General features: G+C 33.8%; 1 protein-coding gene across 29 annotated transcripts in view; it reads right to left on the bottom strand.

The window, feature by feature from the left end:
• Positions 1-15,196, bottom strand: part of PTPRD (protein tyrosine phosphatase receptor type D) — a 1,313,296-nt gene that overhangs the window by 88,826 nt on the left and 1,209,274 nt on the right. For 11 of the 29 annotated variants that reach the window (XM_087957701.1, XM_087957704.1, XM_087957711.1 and 8 more), the window contains 5 exons: positions 11,863-12,072; positions 10,160-10,320; positions 9,393-9,407; positions 7,714-7,826; positions 442-539 (listed from right to left, as the gene is read on the bottom strand). In XM_087957701.1, the coding sequence (XP_087813827.1) occupies positions 442-539; positions 7,714-7,826; positions 9,393-9,407; positions 10,160-10,320; positions 11,863-12,072 (597 nt within the window). The remainder of the gene's footprint in view (positions 1-441; positions 540-7,713; positions 7,827-9,392; positions 9,408-10,159; positions 10,321-11,862; positions 12,073-15,196) is intronic. The other 18 variants (XM_087957708.1, XM_087957710.1, XM_087957717.1 and 15 more) reach the window with 2 other exon arrangements.

Below are 15,196 nucleotides of genomic sequence, written 5' to 3'. Positions count from 1 at the left end.
CCTTTTCTTTTTCCAACCTATTTATATTCTATTTCAACCATAAAAGGAACTGATTTGGACAGAATGTCTCCCAAAGAGATTTAAAATCCTTTCCTTTTCAAGCAGGACATTAAATAATTGAAAATAACTTCTGGGAGAAAATGCTGACTTTTTATGAATTTGCTTTAAATATTCAAAATGGCATAAATAATAATAATGAAGCAATTAATCCTAAAATACTTACGCCGAAATCTTATTCTATTCAACAAGCTTGCTATGACATTTATTTAGAAATTCAGTCTTACTTTTTGAAAATTTGCGTTATTTCTTTTTGAATTATGTTAATTTATGTTTTATATTTATAGACAGAAGTTGTATCTCCCGGGAGTTTATTCCAACCTATTAATATTGTCATTTTAAATTATCAATGAATCAGCTCCTGGGAAACCTGGGAGCCATTACCTCATATTCTTGGGAAAATTTCAGGTTGTCATTTGCCTTCAGTCTTTCAATGTGATCTGCAAGTTCTAAAATAGGTATTGGTGGGTGGCTAGCCATACCTGTTAAAGTAGAAAAAAGATGAAGTTGAAAAATAATGAAAGACAAGTACTAGTATTCAAATTTTTAAAATATAGCAATTAAAATGGCTATAAAATGTGTAAATAGTAAAGATGTTTTAAGGTGATAGAAGCAGGCATATAGTCACTTAAAGCAAGACATGCTCTGAAGCCAGATTACTAAACAAAACAAAAAAAAATCAAGCAATTTTCCCAAACAACCATTCTCTAGTGTTAGAATGACTATATACATATATATGTTTATATATATAAAACAATATATCATTATACACATATACATTATGCCAAAGTTTAATGAAGTTAGCTAAGTGCAAAGAATGAGATAGTTAGACCTTATGTTCATTTCTCTTTGAATAATGATTCTTAATATATATAATCCCTTGTCTTGAACTGTGTGAAATGGAAATGGTGTTGGACTTAGGTGAACAGAATGTGAATCAAGGGCAAGGAGAAACCAAAGAGCCCTAAAGAGTTAGAAGAGCTGAAGACAAAATAACTTATGAGGAAAACTAACTTGAAGAATGTAGATTACCAGGGTAACCAGAGAAACTTGGTCCTGCAATAAGAGGTTTCAAAAATAAAACAGGGGAAGAAAAAAAAACTAATGTGTAATTATAAAATTGAATGAAATGAAATAAATTAATAGCTTGGTTCTTAAGAAAGTGGGTTTCTTGTATTTCAAGAATTGGAGAAGTTGATTAAGACAAAGAATAATCTAATGATTTTTCAAAACATGTTACAAAAATTTAGGACATTCACATGCAGCTACAGATAGTCAGAGTCAACATGCATTACAGTTTATAGACAACAGTCAATAAAGACAAGATTGTACATCAGACATTTAAAGCTTCAAAAATGTTTCCACTAGTAGCAGATTGTAGTGGCAGGGGTTGTACGGAATCAGTTTTGTGAAACACAAACATGCAGTTCATCCTACTTTCTCAGAGAAAAGATAAAAATCTCAACCCCGTCCCTTTATCAACCCCCAGAAATTACCTACAATCTACTTCAGGTGTAAACATCTTTGTCTACAGATGGAAAAACAATGAACATTGAGAAGGATCAGGGAAGGAATGGAGTGGGATGAGATGGGATAGAAAAGCAACAGGGTAAATTGGAGACAGTGTAAAGGGGCAAAATGGGGTCAACTAGCATGATCTGCCAAGCTAAAGATTTTAGCAAATCCACAAGTATTTGCTCAAATGAATACATATTTTTTCAACTGCTCATGGTGGATGATTTTCCACCCATTCACTGTATTTCCCATATTGTAAGCTCGCCTAAAATAGCTTGTTGTAGGGAGACATAAAATTGGTTAGAGTTTTAAACTAGCAAACCCCGGATGTATGGACATTATGTATAAACAAAAGAAAGATGGCAACTGAAAGGAGGAGTGGGTGGCTCAAGCTAGAAGCCATATTTTCCATAGATCAGGCTGTTTCATCACTGCAACTTTGAAAGATAGTTTGCATGATGCTACACAGCTTTATGTGTCATGATCCGGAAATGATAATATAAAGATATAAATTACATTTGCTATGTCCTTACTAGGATTATAGAACTTTTGGCTTAATGAAGGAAGGGTCATCACCAGCATGTCATTTAAATCCTACTGGTGGCACTGAAGGTAGCACTATGGAAGATAATATGATGCGGCAGAACTAATTAGATACATAATAGTTCTTTTGATTGTTTGGTTAGCATACAAAGTGCCCACACATTATGGAAAGGACTACCAGAAAAGAAAAGAAAAATATTTTTATTAATTTGGGAGATGTTTTAGTATCTCTCATATCTTCGTATGGAATATTTAATCTGGGTGATTTGTTTTAGAAATAGCCAACACATTTTTAATCCAGATTGAGCATCCCAATGACACAATATAGAAAGAAAGAGAAAAAGACACAAGAAAATGCTAGGCTTATTCAGAAATGGAAGCTGAATAATGGAACATCTAAAACAGTGAACAGATAAAATAATAGACAAAGATGTTTAGACCTTTTCGAGCGAATCGTGGGAGAGAGTTATTATCATATAAGGATTGAGTGGTAGTTTGGCTAGAGAGGGAAGACACAGAGCCAATCAGGGAGGCGTAGGGGACTGAATTACTGCTCAAAGCTGTAAAAAGTAAAGCCAATTGGAAATGGGAAAGAAATTAGTAACAGCAGTACATATTAAGTCAGTTTTTACAGAGACTGAGGTACTATTCTGCATGCACAGTACAATGTGGACATTCAGAACTGAGAAAGAGACAGAAAGGTCAGACTACCCTAATTTGTTCATAGACAGAACCGAACAGCTGTATTAGTAAGTCATATTATTGCAGAACTGGATCTCAATACTCAATTTTATATTATTGAAAACCAAGACATCATTCATATGAAATAATAGATAAGTTCTAAATAATAAGCCTCAAATGCAGGCTTATACAGAAATAACAAAATCTTCAATGGTCTCACTCCTTAGTAGAGATAAGTGGTCCAAGATGTTAAAATCATGTCCCATGATTTTAACTATTTTTATTGTATCCATATTGAAATATCTCAGACAAGAATTCCTTCTGTATTTTGGTATTTATATGACCATTATCCTTCTACAGGGAGGCATTTGATTCTTATCAAGATGTGGTACACAATTTGTTCACTTATTTAAGCAGAAAGGATAAGTTTATTTAAGAAGAAAATTAAACCACTTCTAGAATCAACCATCTATTATTATTATGTTTATGAGTTATATAAAATGAATGCCTTTTCTTAAATTTCATAATAATCTCATCAAAGGAAATAAGTAGAAAAGTAGTACAACTGTGTGTGGTTTTCTTTCCCTTCCTTCCTTCCTTCCTTCCTTCCTTCCTTCCTTCTTTTACTTCTCTACCTTTTATTCCATATCCACTATTTATCATTTATACATTCTAAAGCACATGCTGCATACAGATGATTATAATTTATATTTATTTAGCTTGAAAATGAATTTGCTTTTTTGCTATATAACTGGCAACTAAAGGCCAAATACTGTCCTCAGCATGATCAAGAAATTTCAACTGGTAATGGGCTTCTGCATTCGAGAGTCCATTTTAACTTAAATACTGTAGAATACAGATGGCTTGTTGTTATGAATCTGGAAAGCATCCACTGTTGATGCATATTTGCATGACAATGTATCCAAAGAGCATTTTTATTAACAGATATGGGTGGAACAGCATATGCCAATGTTTTCTTCCCTCCATACTGCCCTATTATATTGAAAGAGAGATGGGAAAAAAATAAATCAAACAACACAGAAATGGAAATTACGTAGCCCTGGTGCAAGCTATACAAAAGCAAAAGCATGCATGTATCAGATTTAATTGTCAAGCATCCCATTTGCCCAGGTATATTAGAGATACAGCATTCTTCAGTTACTAACTACATCTATTGTCCGGTGATGTATGCTTCTGAAGAAAGTAATAATTTTATCATGCACATAAGAAGCTATGATATATGCAAACAAAAGCACATGAGCAGTAGCATCATTCTTCTCATTCATCCCAAGAATTAAAAAATGCTAAATGTTCACATTTGCTCAGCTTCCCATGGGGAACAAAAGTAAGAAAGCAAATACACCTTAAGAACAGGTTCACTGAAGATGGGTTTAATGAATATATATCATCTCTTGGGGTTACTGATTATTTTCAGGAAACATCCTCATGCAGCTTAAATTCTTCTCCAGCCTATTATGAACTACTTTACATTTAACCTGATCACCTTATGCTGTGTGAACAATCAGAGATGCTTCCTATATAACAGAGATTCTGATATAGTCAAAGGCTAGGTTCTGATCACCTTTTATTGGCCAGTTTTGGCTGCTGCAAGGATACTCCCTTTCATTCAGGTTGCTCTCTTAATGGCTACTTTAGTTTTGAAAGCAAAAAGATGTGAAGACATCTGGTTCCATAGAAGTGTCCACCTGCATAATACCTGACCAGGGCTTTGCAATGCATAGCTCAAATGTTATCTAGACTGTCTATATATATCTATATACAGGTCTAAAATACATATGTCATCTCTCAAAAGACCATCATGCTTGAGTAAAAAAAATAGGCCCTCATAGCATAGCAGCACTGATTTCTCCTTCTGGCTTCATTCAGCGTTGCTCTTTTGGTTTTTTTTTTTTTTTTTACAATAAAGATAAACAGGTAGAGTAACATCGTGGACAGATTTATATTTATCACTCTTAGAGGATGGACATGTCCAAATGTAGACATGTGTCTGTTGCTGCTAGTTCTCCAATTGCATGGAGTGATTTGTAGAATGGGAGAAATCTGCCATATATGCCCCATTTTATATCTTTTGGTATCTGTGTGTTACACAAGTGACTTTGCATATTGACATGACTATAAGAAACAAAGAAAGGTAAGAGAAATGCTACAGTCATCACATCTGATCAAGGATGTGATCAAGGTTTTGGTTTAAGAAATACAAGAGGAAGGTAGCAAGAAATTGCCTTCCCTTGACACAGCTTACATTTGAATCAGGCTTTTTGTATGCATGTAGTCTAGTCAGGAAGAAGCATGTAATCTAGGCATCAAGAGATGACTGGGTCATTATGTACAGTCTCAATGCTACTGCTCATGGATTCATTTGACATAGATTTAGTATTAAGAAGAATAGGTTTATTAATTAATAACTTGAAATTTTAGGAATGAACTTTTCACTCTTTTTTGATTTTTCAATTTTTTTTATTAAATTACAGTTGTGGTGCTGCAAATATAAATAATATTAAAACAATGTGGCTACTTCTACCAGCAACTTTTGCAATGAATCTTTAGGAATCTTTTTTCTGTGATTTTCAATTATAATAGATCCAAACTCCTACAATCTATAATGGGTATAATCTCCAATAATGAAAAAGCTGTAATTCACAGTATGTTCCAAAATTTAATGAGGGTTCCTCTCAAGTAAGAGATTGAGATAGTCATTTGAACATTCTCCTTCCTGTAGTCATAAATACCACATGGAATTGCAAAAATGTTAATGAGAATTTGGATATCTACCCCTGCAATATTGTCTCAACCATATCTTCTGTGAATACAAAATTGGATCCAGCTTAGATATTTTTGAATAGATATAACTCAATTGGTTTGCCATGTGCCCTTTTACTATGATATTAGTTCTATTCAGACATTTGAAACCAGTATAAACCAACATCTGGTTACTTCTGAAGACTTAGAAGTAGTAGTAGTATATTGGACATTGTCCTAGTCATATAGACAGAGAGGCCTTTACATTTATCATGCTAACTTTGACAAAGAAGAACAAAGGGCAAATTTACTGACTGCATTCTCCTTTTACCTTTTCATATGTTGGTTAAGTGAATTTCTTAATGTCTGAAAAGCGATTTTCAATTCATTTTGTTAAAAACACAGGTACTATATGGAGGAAAACTGAGGAGAAGGCATTGTGTTGATTTACCCTTTGAAAACATTTGTACATTACTTCCCATTAAAAAGTCTCAAAGGGTTTGAGATTCTAAAAATATCAAATTGTGTCGAATTTCCTGCCGTATTAAAATTTATTATAGAGACAAGAGATAAGATTTGAAAACTGTGAAACGATCATTAAATTGAAAGCTGCAGTAATTCCAACTGTCCCTAATAGTTCTTCAATTGTTGCAATGTTGTTCAACAAGTAATTTGTTGCAACTTTTGGGTTTACTTTCCTTTTACATTAATCTTTTTCATCCATCATGTTTTATTCTTTTTATATTTTCATATCAAAGTAAAATATGTCAAGGAGTTAAACTAAATTTGAGAAACTGAGAAGACAGATTGTTCTCATTCTCAGAAACATATTTTAGGTTTAACTCAGGACTTTCATTCTGCACAAGATAAAGTGCATTCTAGATGAAGTAATCCAGCATACATACTGCTTGTAGTGTTACTGAGCTGCATGGGTCAGGCAGTTGATCTCAAGTGTTTCTCTTTTGTATGTAAGTATTGTTTGCTTTACTTAATGTAAACATAAAAGCCATGCTTGTAAGATTTGATCTACGATGGCAATTTTCATACAGGCCAATAATGGAGTGATAAGCATGCATGAGTAAATGGATTTCCAACAGAGAACTGGGTGTAAAAGAAGCAATAAAGGCTTTAACAGTATCTATATCTAATATATATTCATATAGCATATATTCAGTGCTAATAATTCAATACAGAAAGCATAATTTACTTAATACAAAATGTTACTGAATTTCTATACAGTATGAAAGCTGCAATGCTGGTATATAACATACAGGTAGTCCTCAACTTACAACCACAATTGAACCCAAAATTTCTGTTGTTAAGTGAGACATTTGTTAAGTGAATTTTGGCCCATTTCACATCCTTTCTTGCCAAAGTTGTTAAATGAATCACTGCAGTTGTTAAGTTAGTGACACTATTGTTATAAATGAATTTAACTTTCCCCTCGATTTTGCTTGTCAGAAGGTCACAAAAGGGGTTCACATGGTCCCCCGGGACACAGCAACCAACATAAATATAACTGAGTTGGCAAGAGTCTGAATTTGGATCACACGACCATGAGGATGCTGAAATAGTTGTAAGTGTGAAAAATGGTCGTAAGTCACTTTTTTCAGTGCTGTTGTAACTTTGAACAGTCACTAAATGAACAATTGTAAGTCAAGAACTATCTGTAGTTATTTCTTAACTAGCCACTTTTTTTTTTTCCTCTTGAGCCTTTTAATAGTTTTTCCTGTTACCTCTGGCTTTTTTTCTTCCTTCTGGTGTTGTACATTTTTAAAGAATTTTAAATCCTCATCAAGATGAGATTCTAATTAAGACAGTACATGGAACATTTGAGGGAGGAAGGACATGATTATCTTGAATTTATGAACACCATTAAGTATCCCACTAGTCTATCTCCTAACTATGGTCTTCTAAAGATAACATTAATTAAAGATGAAATATTATTAATTTGATACATCTCACTAGGATAAACCCAACAGGAAAGAAGCACAGTTTGAAACAGAAATCTTTTTAAACTAAGTCTTCAATAATCAACAGAAGCAACATAATCAAAGGTAAAAATAAATAAATCATACAGTATTTATTGCTATAAAACACCAAAATCTTCTATGGGGATATGTTGTTTAATAATTAAAATAGAATATTGCAAATTACCTGGAGTTTGAAAATTTAGGCGTCTTAGTTCTACTGGATCTGTGGGATGATGTGAAGGAATTTCTTTACTGTTGGGGATACTGTTCTTTCTAGAGTCTGTATCTGCCCTTTTCCTGCATTGAGATAGTGAATACAATCATTATTTATTTATTTATTATTGATATTACTACCCCTCTTGCCAAAGAAACACTAGCAATCCATAATTATGTACATTCTAACATATTGTTTTTTATATACACTTAGGATCTTAAAACATCAACACAGAAACCAAGTTCTGTAGAATCAATGAAAATGGCACAATTATGTTAATAGAATAATCTGTTATGAAACATGTTGCATGTATTTAATTTTTTCGGTGAATATAGGACAATCAAAATTAAGAACACAATAGCATTAAATGTTACAAGTGCACTGATTTCAATAATATTTGTACATGTTTAATCTCTGGAATGGACCCAGTGATTACTGAAATCTCAAAATGTATCGAACCTTAAATTTACGGCTTTTCTAAAGTTATTTGAAGAAAAAAAATTCGGTTCATGTTCAAACTATTGGCTATCGCCTAATTCCTCTGCAGCTCCATTTTCTGAATTGTATCATTTTATTTAAGATGAGGCAAGCTGATTTTATGCTAGCATTAGCAATACCCAAAAGGTGAATATGTAAGATTGAACGGTTTTTTTTTTCTTTTATAAGCAAGTTCAAAGAAGAGAATCTCTATGCTGAGTGCTATTTTATGGCATCTTGATTTTTTCATACCGTATTTACCTGATAATGAGATAAATACTTTCTTTCAAAAAATTACTTGTAAATTGGGGTCACTTTTTTTTCTGATGATGTGGTTGAAAAAGTGAATTAATATGAAGTTGAAATATCTTCTGATGTTTTTACTGGGAGATACCTTTGAGAATATGATTAGTTATGCCCAAGGTTAGGGAGGACACACTAAACTTGCTCAGTCTCTGGTGAATTTCAGTACTAAACATACCTTCTTTCCCTGTCTACCTATTTAATCTCCATGTTTACTTATTTCTATTTGTTTTCCTGCATCTACCTTTCTACTTGTTCTATTTTGCTGTTTCTAGTGGAAAGTGGGAAGCAGGAGTGTGTGCATGAATATGTGTTCACATATGTGCATGTGAAAGGATATATGATATAGCAGAATACATCAATTAATTGTATAAATGGGATGGCTTATTTTACAGGCCATTAATTTTAGTCAGTAGCTTTGAATTTAATCCCTGTAAGTTTGTTTAGCTCTCTCTCTTGTTATTTTTAAGTGTAGCTTCGAGCAGGCTTTCAAACAAATATATGAATATGTGTAAACATGTACTAAAGTGTTGAACACACATATTTACCAGAGCACATTGGGTTCCAGGACTAGTTTCAATTTTAATCTTAAATCCACAAAATGGGTATCTGGACAGTGAACAGGATTTTTAAAGCTTTTTTTTTAGTTTAGCCTTCATTGTTTTTTATATGTTTCCTTTTCCTTTGGGAAAAAATATATATTTTAAACTTCAGGTCTGCCTCCTTTTCCAAACAGTACATTTGTTTGGATTCCTTTAGACTGACAAATATTCTGTTTGGAAACTCAAACAAGCTATTTTTAAACTGTTTTCTCATTTTCCCATTTTCTGAGAAAATGGAAAGCAAGTTTTTTTTAAAATTTATCTCACCTGTCAGGTTTACTGCTCCATTATTAAGCGGCAGAAAAAAAGCGAGAGAAAAGGTGAATGTTAGTTGGCCAATGGCAAAGTAAGTTACCATGACAGAAAACGCTCTTTCACAATTAGGGTACAGATCTAGTAGTCCCTAACACCTTACTGAATTTGATGTAAACATTCTCTACTTGTAGGAAAAGATGAAAAAGAATCTCTTTGGAGTAAAGAAACCCAAGTAATAATCTATCACATTTCTTCTCTTGTCTCACTTTGCCTCTTATAAAAAACAAATAAAACCATCTTCTTTTTTCCCCTTAAGAATATATTGTTTTCCCTGGTAGAAAGCATGATTTTTTTTTTTCCCCAGCCAGTTCTCAGACATGAAACTAATTTATATAGCCACACATGGTAATGTCAAAAGGAATAAATAGCATGATGATAATAGTGTCAATTGGTAAGAGATGAAACTAAAATAAGGCATGGAAAAGCATAAATTGCAAAACCTACTCCTTGGTTCCAAGAAAAAAAAAATACACTGACAATGAGATTGTATTCTTTCCTGATAAATTATTGCTCTTGTATGGGTTTTTTACAGAAATCTAGAAGAGACATCTAGCTGGATGATATCTTCCTCTGTTAAGAATGAAATACTGATTTTATTCAATGTCTAAAAAGAATCCTTTATGTAAGGAAGCTTCTTTTTTAGTCTAAAAATATTTTCAATGCAATTAATTAACACATCCAAAGTCCACCCTTCTCTGTACACTATTTTGTAAACTTACCTTTTATAAAGTAGGATAGCTATAACAATGCAGATGATAAATACAACTGCAAGGACTGGTCCTACAACCCAGATCAAACCCTCTTCCTCTTCAGTAATTGGCTGGGGATTAAGATCCACTGATACAACTGTTTCAGAATATGGGCTGGTTGCATACATGGTCTGGATGGGAGAAAAATCTGACTTAATAACATAGTGGGGAATATAAGACATTCTATTGCATATATGTTTAGAACTAGCCACAACAAACTTTGTTGCCTTATCACAGTTAAAGATATAGTGTAAGGTATTCAGAAAGTATCCATGATATCCATGGGCAAGACTTTTCAAACAAACTAGAAAAAGGATTCCTGAGATGATCATTCTCGAACACAAGTATAATTGTAAAATAATATTAAAATAAAATGACTTTTTGCCATTAACAACTTTTTGGGAAAAACAACTACAATAAGCCTTTAACTAAAATGAATTAAATTCAACAAAGCCAACCTACTAAATACATGTGACAGGTTAACAAGCAATTTGAGAAAAAAACCCATGTAACTTGCAAATTGAAATGTTAATATTGGCTGCTCTTCCTTCTCAGAAGCCTATTTCCCTTCCTTTTTTATTTTTAAAAATACATTAAAGTTAAAATAATTCAAGTGTGTAACGAACATATGAAACAGATGAATTGCACAACAGTACAATTAGTTATTTAAACCAATTCAGGAATTCTACTTTTTCTTACAATATTTTCTAATTCTGTTACATTTCACTGCTGGTCTGTGGCAAAGTACTGTAATTAAAGAAGTCAGCTTTGCATTTCTTGATTAGTTCCTGTTTTCCAAAAATGTTTTGTAAAGAACAACATTGTCTGGACGATACGTTTCGAGACAAGAAAGAAGAACGTTTAGATGTAAAATTCATGCCTTAGTAATTATCAAATATTTTAAGAAACAAAGCAGAAAATATTCTATGATGATTCAAATGAGGATACCAACTCTGAAAAATGGAAATACTTAAAGAATTAAATCTATCTTCACTTTCTATGTCACTGTCTTTAATATATGTTGTATTCAGTCATTACCCCTTCAATTTGGGGACAAACTGTATATATATATGTGTGTGTGAATGACATACCATATAGCTAGAAAAAACACACATATCATGGTTTGATGATGCCATATCAATATGAGAAGGTAAATAAAGGCAGAAGGAGAAAGTAGAGTTGTGCACACTTGCTGCTTCATTGCGTGTTGACCTAAATGGTGAGGTTAGCTCCAACCTTTATGGCTTTTTGGAAAGACCTGAAAATGTATGGTTTTTTTTTTTTTTTTTTCAGTAGGCCTAGGGATCCCAAAAATAGAAAACCTGTACATTGGGTTTTCTCTTCCTCTTAATTAACTCCAATGTTTGTCTTCCTCTTCCTAATTAACTCCAATGTTGGTTTCACTTATGTAAATATGTAATTGTTTTAAATGTTTATATTTGATTTTAAGATTCCCCTTGTATAAGATGGGTGACCACCTAAATTAGATTAAATCAATCAATCAATCTAGATTCTTTAAAAAGTAGATAGAAAGTATTCTTATAACACAGGTCATCCAAAACATGTAAATATTTTTTAGTATGTAAGAACATGACCAAAGTATGAACTGTGTGGAGATAAGATAAGAGTCTTTCAATATTACATTTAAGGAATCAAACCTGCAGCCAACTTACTGATTCTGAGTGTTCCATCACAGCTAAAATAAAGACAACATATTCTTGGCCATTTTGGAGCTGCTTGTTCTCAAAACCACCATACTGTTTCTTATCCCCCAGGGTGAACTCAGTAGGAAGAACTTCAAAGTGTGCTGCAATATATGGCTTTAAATCTGCTTCTCTCCCCAAACGAATGCTTCTGCGTTTTCGTGCTATCTCTTTCAGTAGCTTTAGGGTATAAAAAAAAAGAGAAGCAAAAAAGTGGAAGGATAACTGTAAATAAAATTAAACTAATACTACCACAGGATGATAAAAAATATTAATATAGTTTTAAGAATCATGGGTTTTGTAAACCATAATCTGTTTGAAGAACTATGGGTTTTGTAAACCATAATCTGATTTATAATTCTGTTGTAATCCTATGCACATTTACCTAGGACTATGCCTCACTGCATTCAATAGGATATATATATATATATATATATATATATATATATATATATATATATATATATATATATATATATGGATCTTTGGTTATTCGGGTTTTCTCGCGTAAGATTCAAAGTATCTAGGCAACGTTTGCGAGGTCCCACAACAAAAGAACTCACAAGCCCATCACACAACCCATTATCCAAGCCGTTAAAACACAAGAGGCTAACGACCCGGAGATGACAGCACAAGATCCAGGATATCTCTACAACAAAAGGCCATTACACAGCCCATTATACCAACATCAACTCCATCAACCAATCCAGAGGCTGCAGCACAGCCAACCAGCCCAACACCATCCCCCACCACTTGTATATTAGAGAGTGGCAGCTCCGGTCACACACTGCTTGCACTGGCACTAAGCCGAAAGCACCAGCCTGAAGATGGCGAGTGGGACCTCGCCACGTTGCCTAGATACTTTGAATCTTACCGGGAGAAACCGAATAACCAAAGATCCACATACAAATACCATGAGAACCTCAGAAAATATATATATATATATATATATATATATATATATATATATATATATATATATATATATATATATATATATATATATATACATACACATACACACACATACATACATACATACATACAGTATATTAATAAACATGTAGAAATCTAAATAAATATCATGCCTTCTTAAAAAGCCACACCAGAAAATGAAAACAGGTTTCAATACTGAACATTATGATCCCTTCTAGTAACAAACTATTGAGCAGTTTTTCAGAAAAGCTGAATGATTGATATATTTGATGAATATATGATTTAATTCTTTTAAATAAGAGGCCACACAGCAATATATTCCTTTTATCACATTAATGGTTCTTGGTAACAGAATTGGCGCAAAATATTAAGAACATATTATTCTGTCCATTCGAGCATTAATTCATTGTAAATTTCTGAATAGTAGTAAACCACAGCTAAAACAGCACTGACATAACAATCCCAAATTTATCACAGGGGAGAAATGAAGATTGACAAACAGCAGTGATAGAGCATTGCCTCTGGAAGCAGATGTTGCTCTGTTTATTTAATAAAGTCTCTTTCACTGTGTGCAACAGTAGAGAATAAGCTAAAATATTAGTAAACCTGAGAATATAGAAAAAGGATGGGATTATTGCAGAACCAAAACATCTCAATTTGCCCAATAATCATTACAGGCAGTTCTCGACTTACAACAGTTCATTGAGTGACTGTTCAAAGTTATAACGGCACTGAAAAATGTGACTTATGTCCGTTTTTCATAGTTATGACCTTTGCAGAATTCCCATTATCATGTGATCAAAATTCAGACTCTTGGCAACTGACTCATATTTTGATGGTCACAGTGTCCCAGGGTCATGTGATCACCTTTTGTGACCTTCTGACAAGCAAAGTCAACGGGGAAGCCAGATTCATGTAACAACCAGGTTACTAACTTATCAACTGCACTGATTCACTTAATAACTGTGGCAAGAAAAGTCATAAAATGGGGCAAATGTCTCACTTAACAACAGAAATGCTGGGCTCAACTGTGGTTGTAAGTCGAGGGCTACCTGTACACCACCACTCTTATAGCTTTCTAAGTTCAGAAAGTGAAACCTGGCTCCAAACACAGATTGCTGACCAAAACTACATATTGTTTTCAAGCAATTAATGTTCTTTAGAAACACACAGACAAATGAAATACATAAATTTTGCATTTTTGTTTTTTTAGGATATGAACTGCTTAAAATAATAAGTAGATATAATCAAAATAGCCTCTTAGACTGCCAACTGCTTGCTTCAACACAGAGCACAACAAAATCACTAATTGACAGGATAGTCTGTTGAAACCCACCAATAAGCTATCTTCCTTCCTTCAGATAAGGGCTGTCACATTTATAGCTAAAGCCATTCAGCTGAGAGCTTCCCACATAGATCAGATTGGGATCAGTTGCCAAGTCTTACATAACCGTTTCATTGAATATTTTTTTATATCCCAATACATTGTATTATTTTACCTTATTTTATATGATATGATCAATAATATAAATGCAAACAAAACCAAATTTTTGGATTGTAGACACAAAATAAGCAAATAACCAAATGAGCAGCAGAAACAATAATACCAATTACACTGCAAGGCTTCAGAACAGCCGCATTTTGAGGTCTAGGAATACAAATTGAGCAACAGTGTGCAATACTTCAAAGCAGTGATGGCTAAGCTTTTCCACGTCGCATGCCGAAAGTGCATGCAGTGCGCATGCAACCCCCCTACGTGTGCATTGCGTGCCTCTGTGTATGTGCATGTGACCCCCCACTGCGCACCTCTGCACATCCATGCACAACTCCCCCATGTGCCGCGCACATGTGTGTGCGACCCCCCCGTGCCCCTCCCCTGTGCATGCACGTGCACATCTCCCCATGCATGCATGGCAGATACCTGACAATCAGCTGGCTGGCAGGGGCGCACACGCATGCGCAGTGGGGCTCTTCCAGGTGACCTCTCACGTGCCAGCGGAAATGGCTCTGCGTGCCACTTCCAGCATGCGTGCCATAGATTCACCATCACGGCTTTAAAGCATTTCCATCAGATGTTATTCATCCAGTCTCTATAAATACATTATTCCTTAAGCTCTCCTAAAGTATTCCTGCCACTTCTGATTTTTCCATTTCAGTCTTACCATCACAATTCTAAAGGCAACTTCTGGAAAGCAAAATCCGCTGATTTTAGCAGGCTTCCAATAAGCTGAAGCTAGCAGGATAATTTGCTGTTTTGTTTCAAATCAAACTTAGGCCTAACTCATGTGGCTTGCCATGTGGTGTTTGCAGATTTCATGTACAATGCCAAGATTAGCATGATTAATAATATATTTAAAAATGAAGACTG

Source organism: Notechis scutatus, chromosome 2, assembly GCF_049901735.1.
Source record: "Notechis scutatus isolate UNSWTSFEM ecotype Mainland chromosome 2, rNotScu1.2, whole genome shotgun sequence".
Lineage (NCBI taxonomy): Eukaryota > Metazoa > Chordata > Lepidosauria > Squamata > Elapidae > Notechis > Notechis scutatus.
This window is presented reverse-complemented; position numbering and strand designations above follow the sequence as displayed.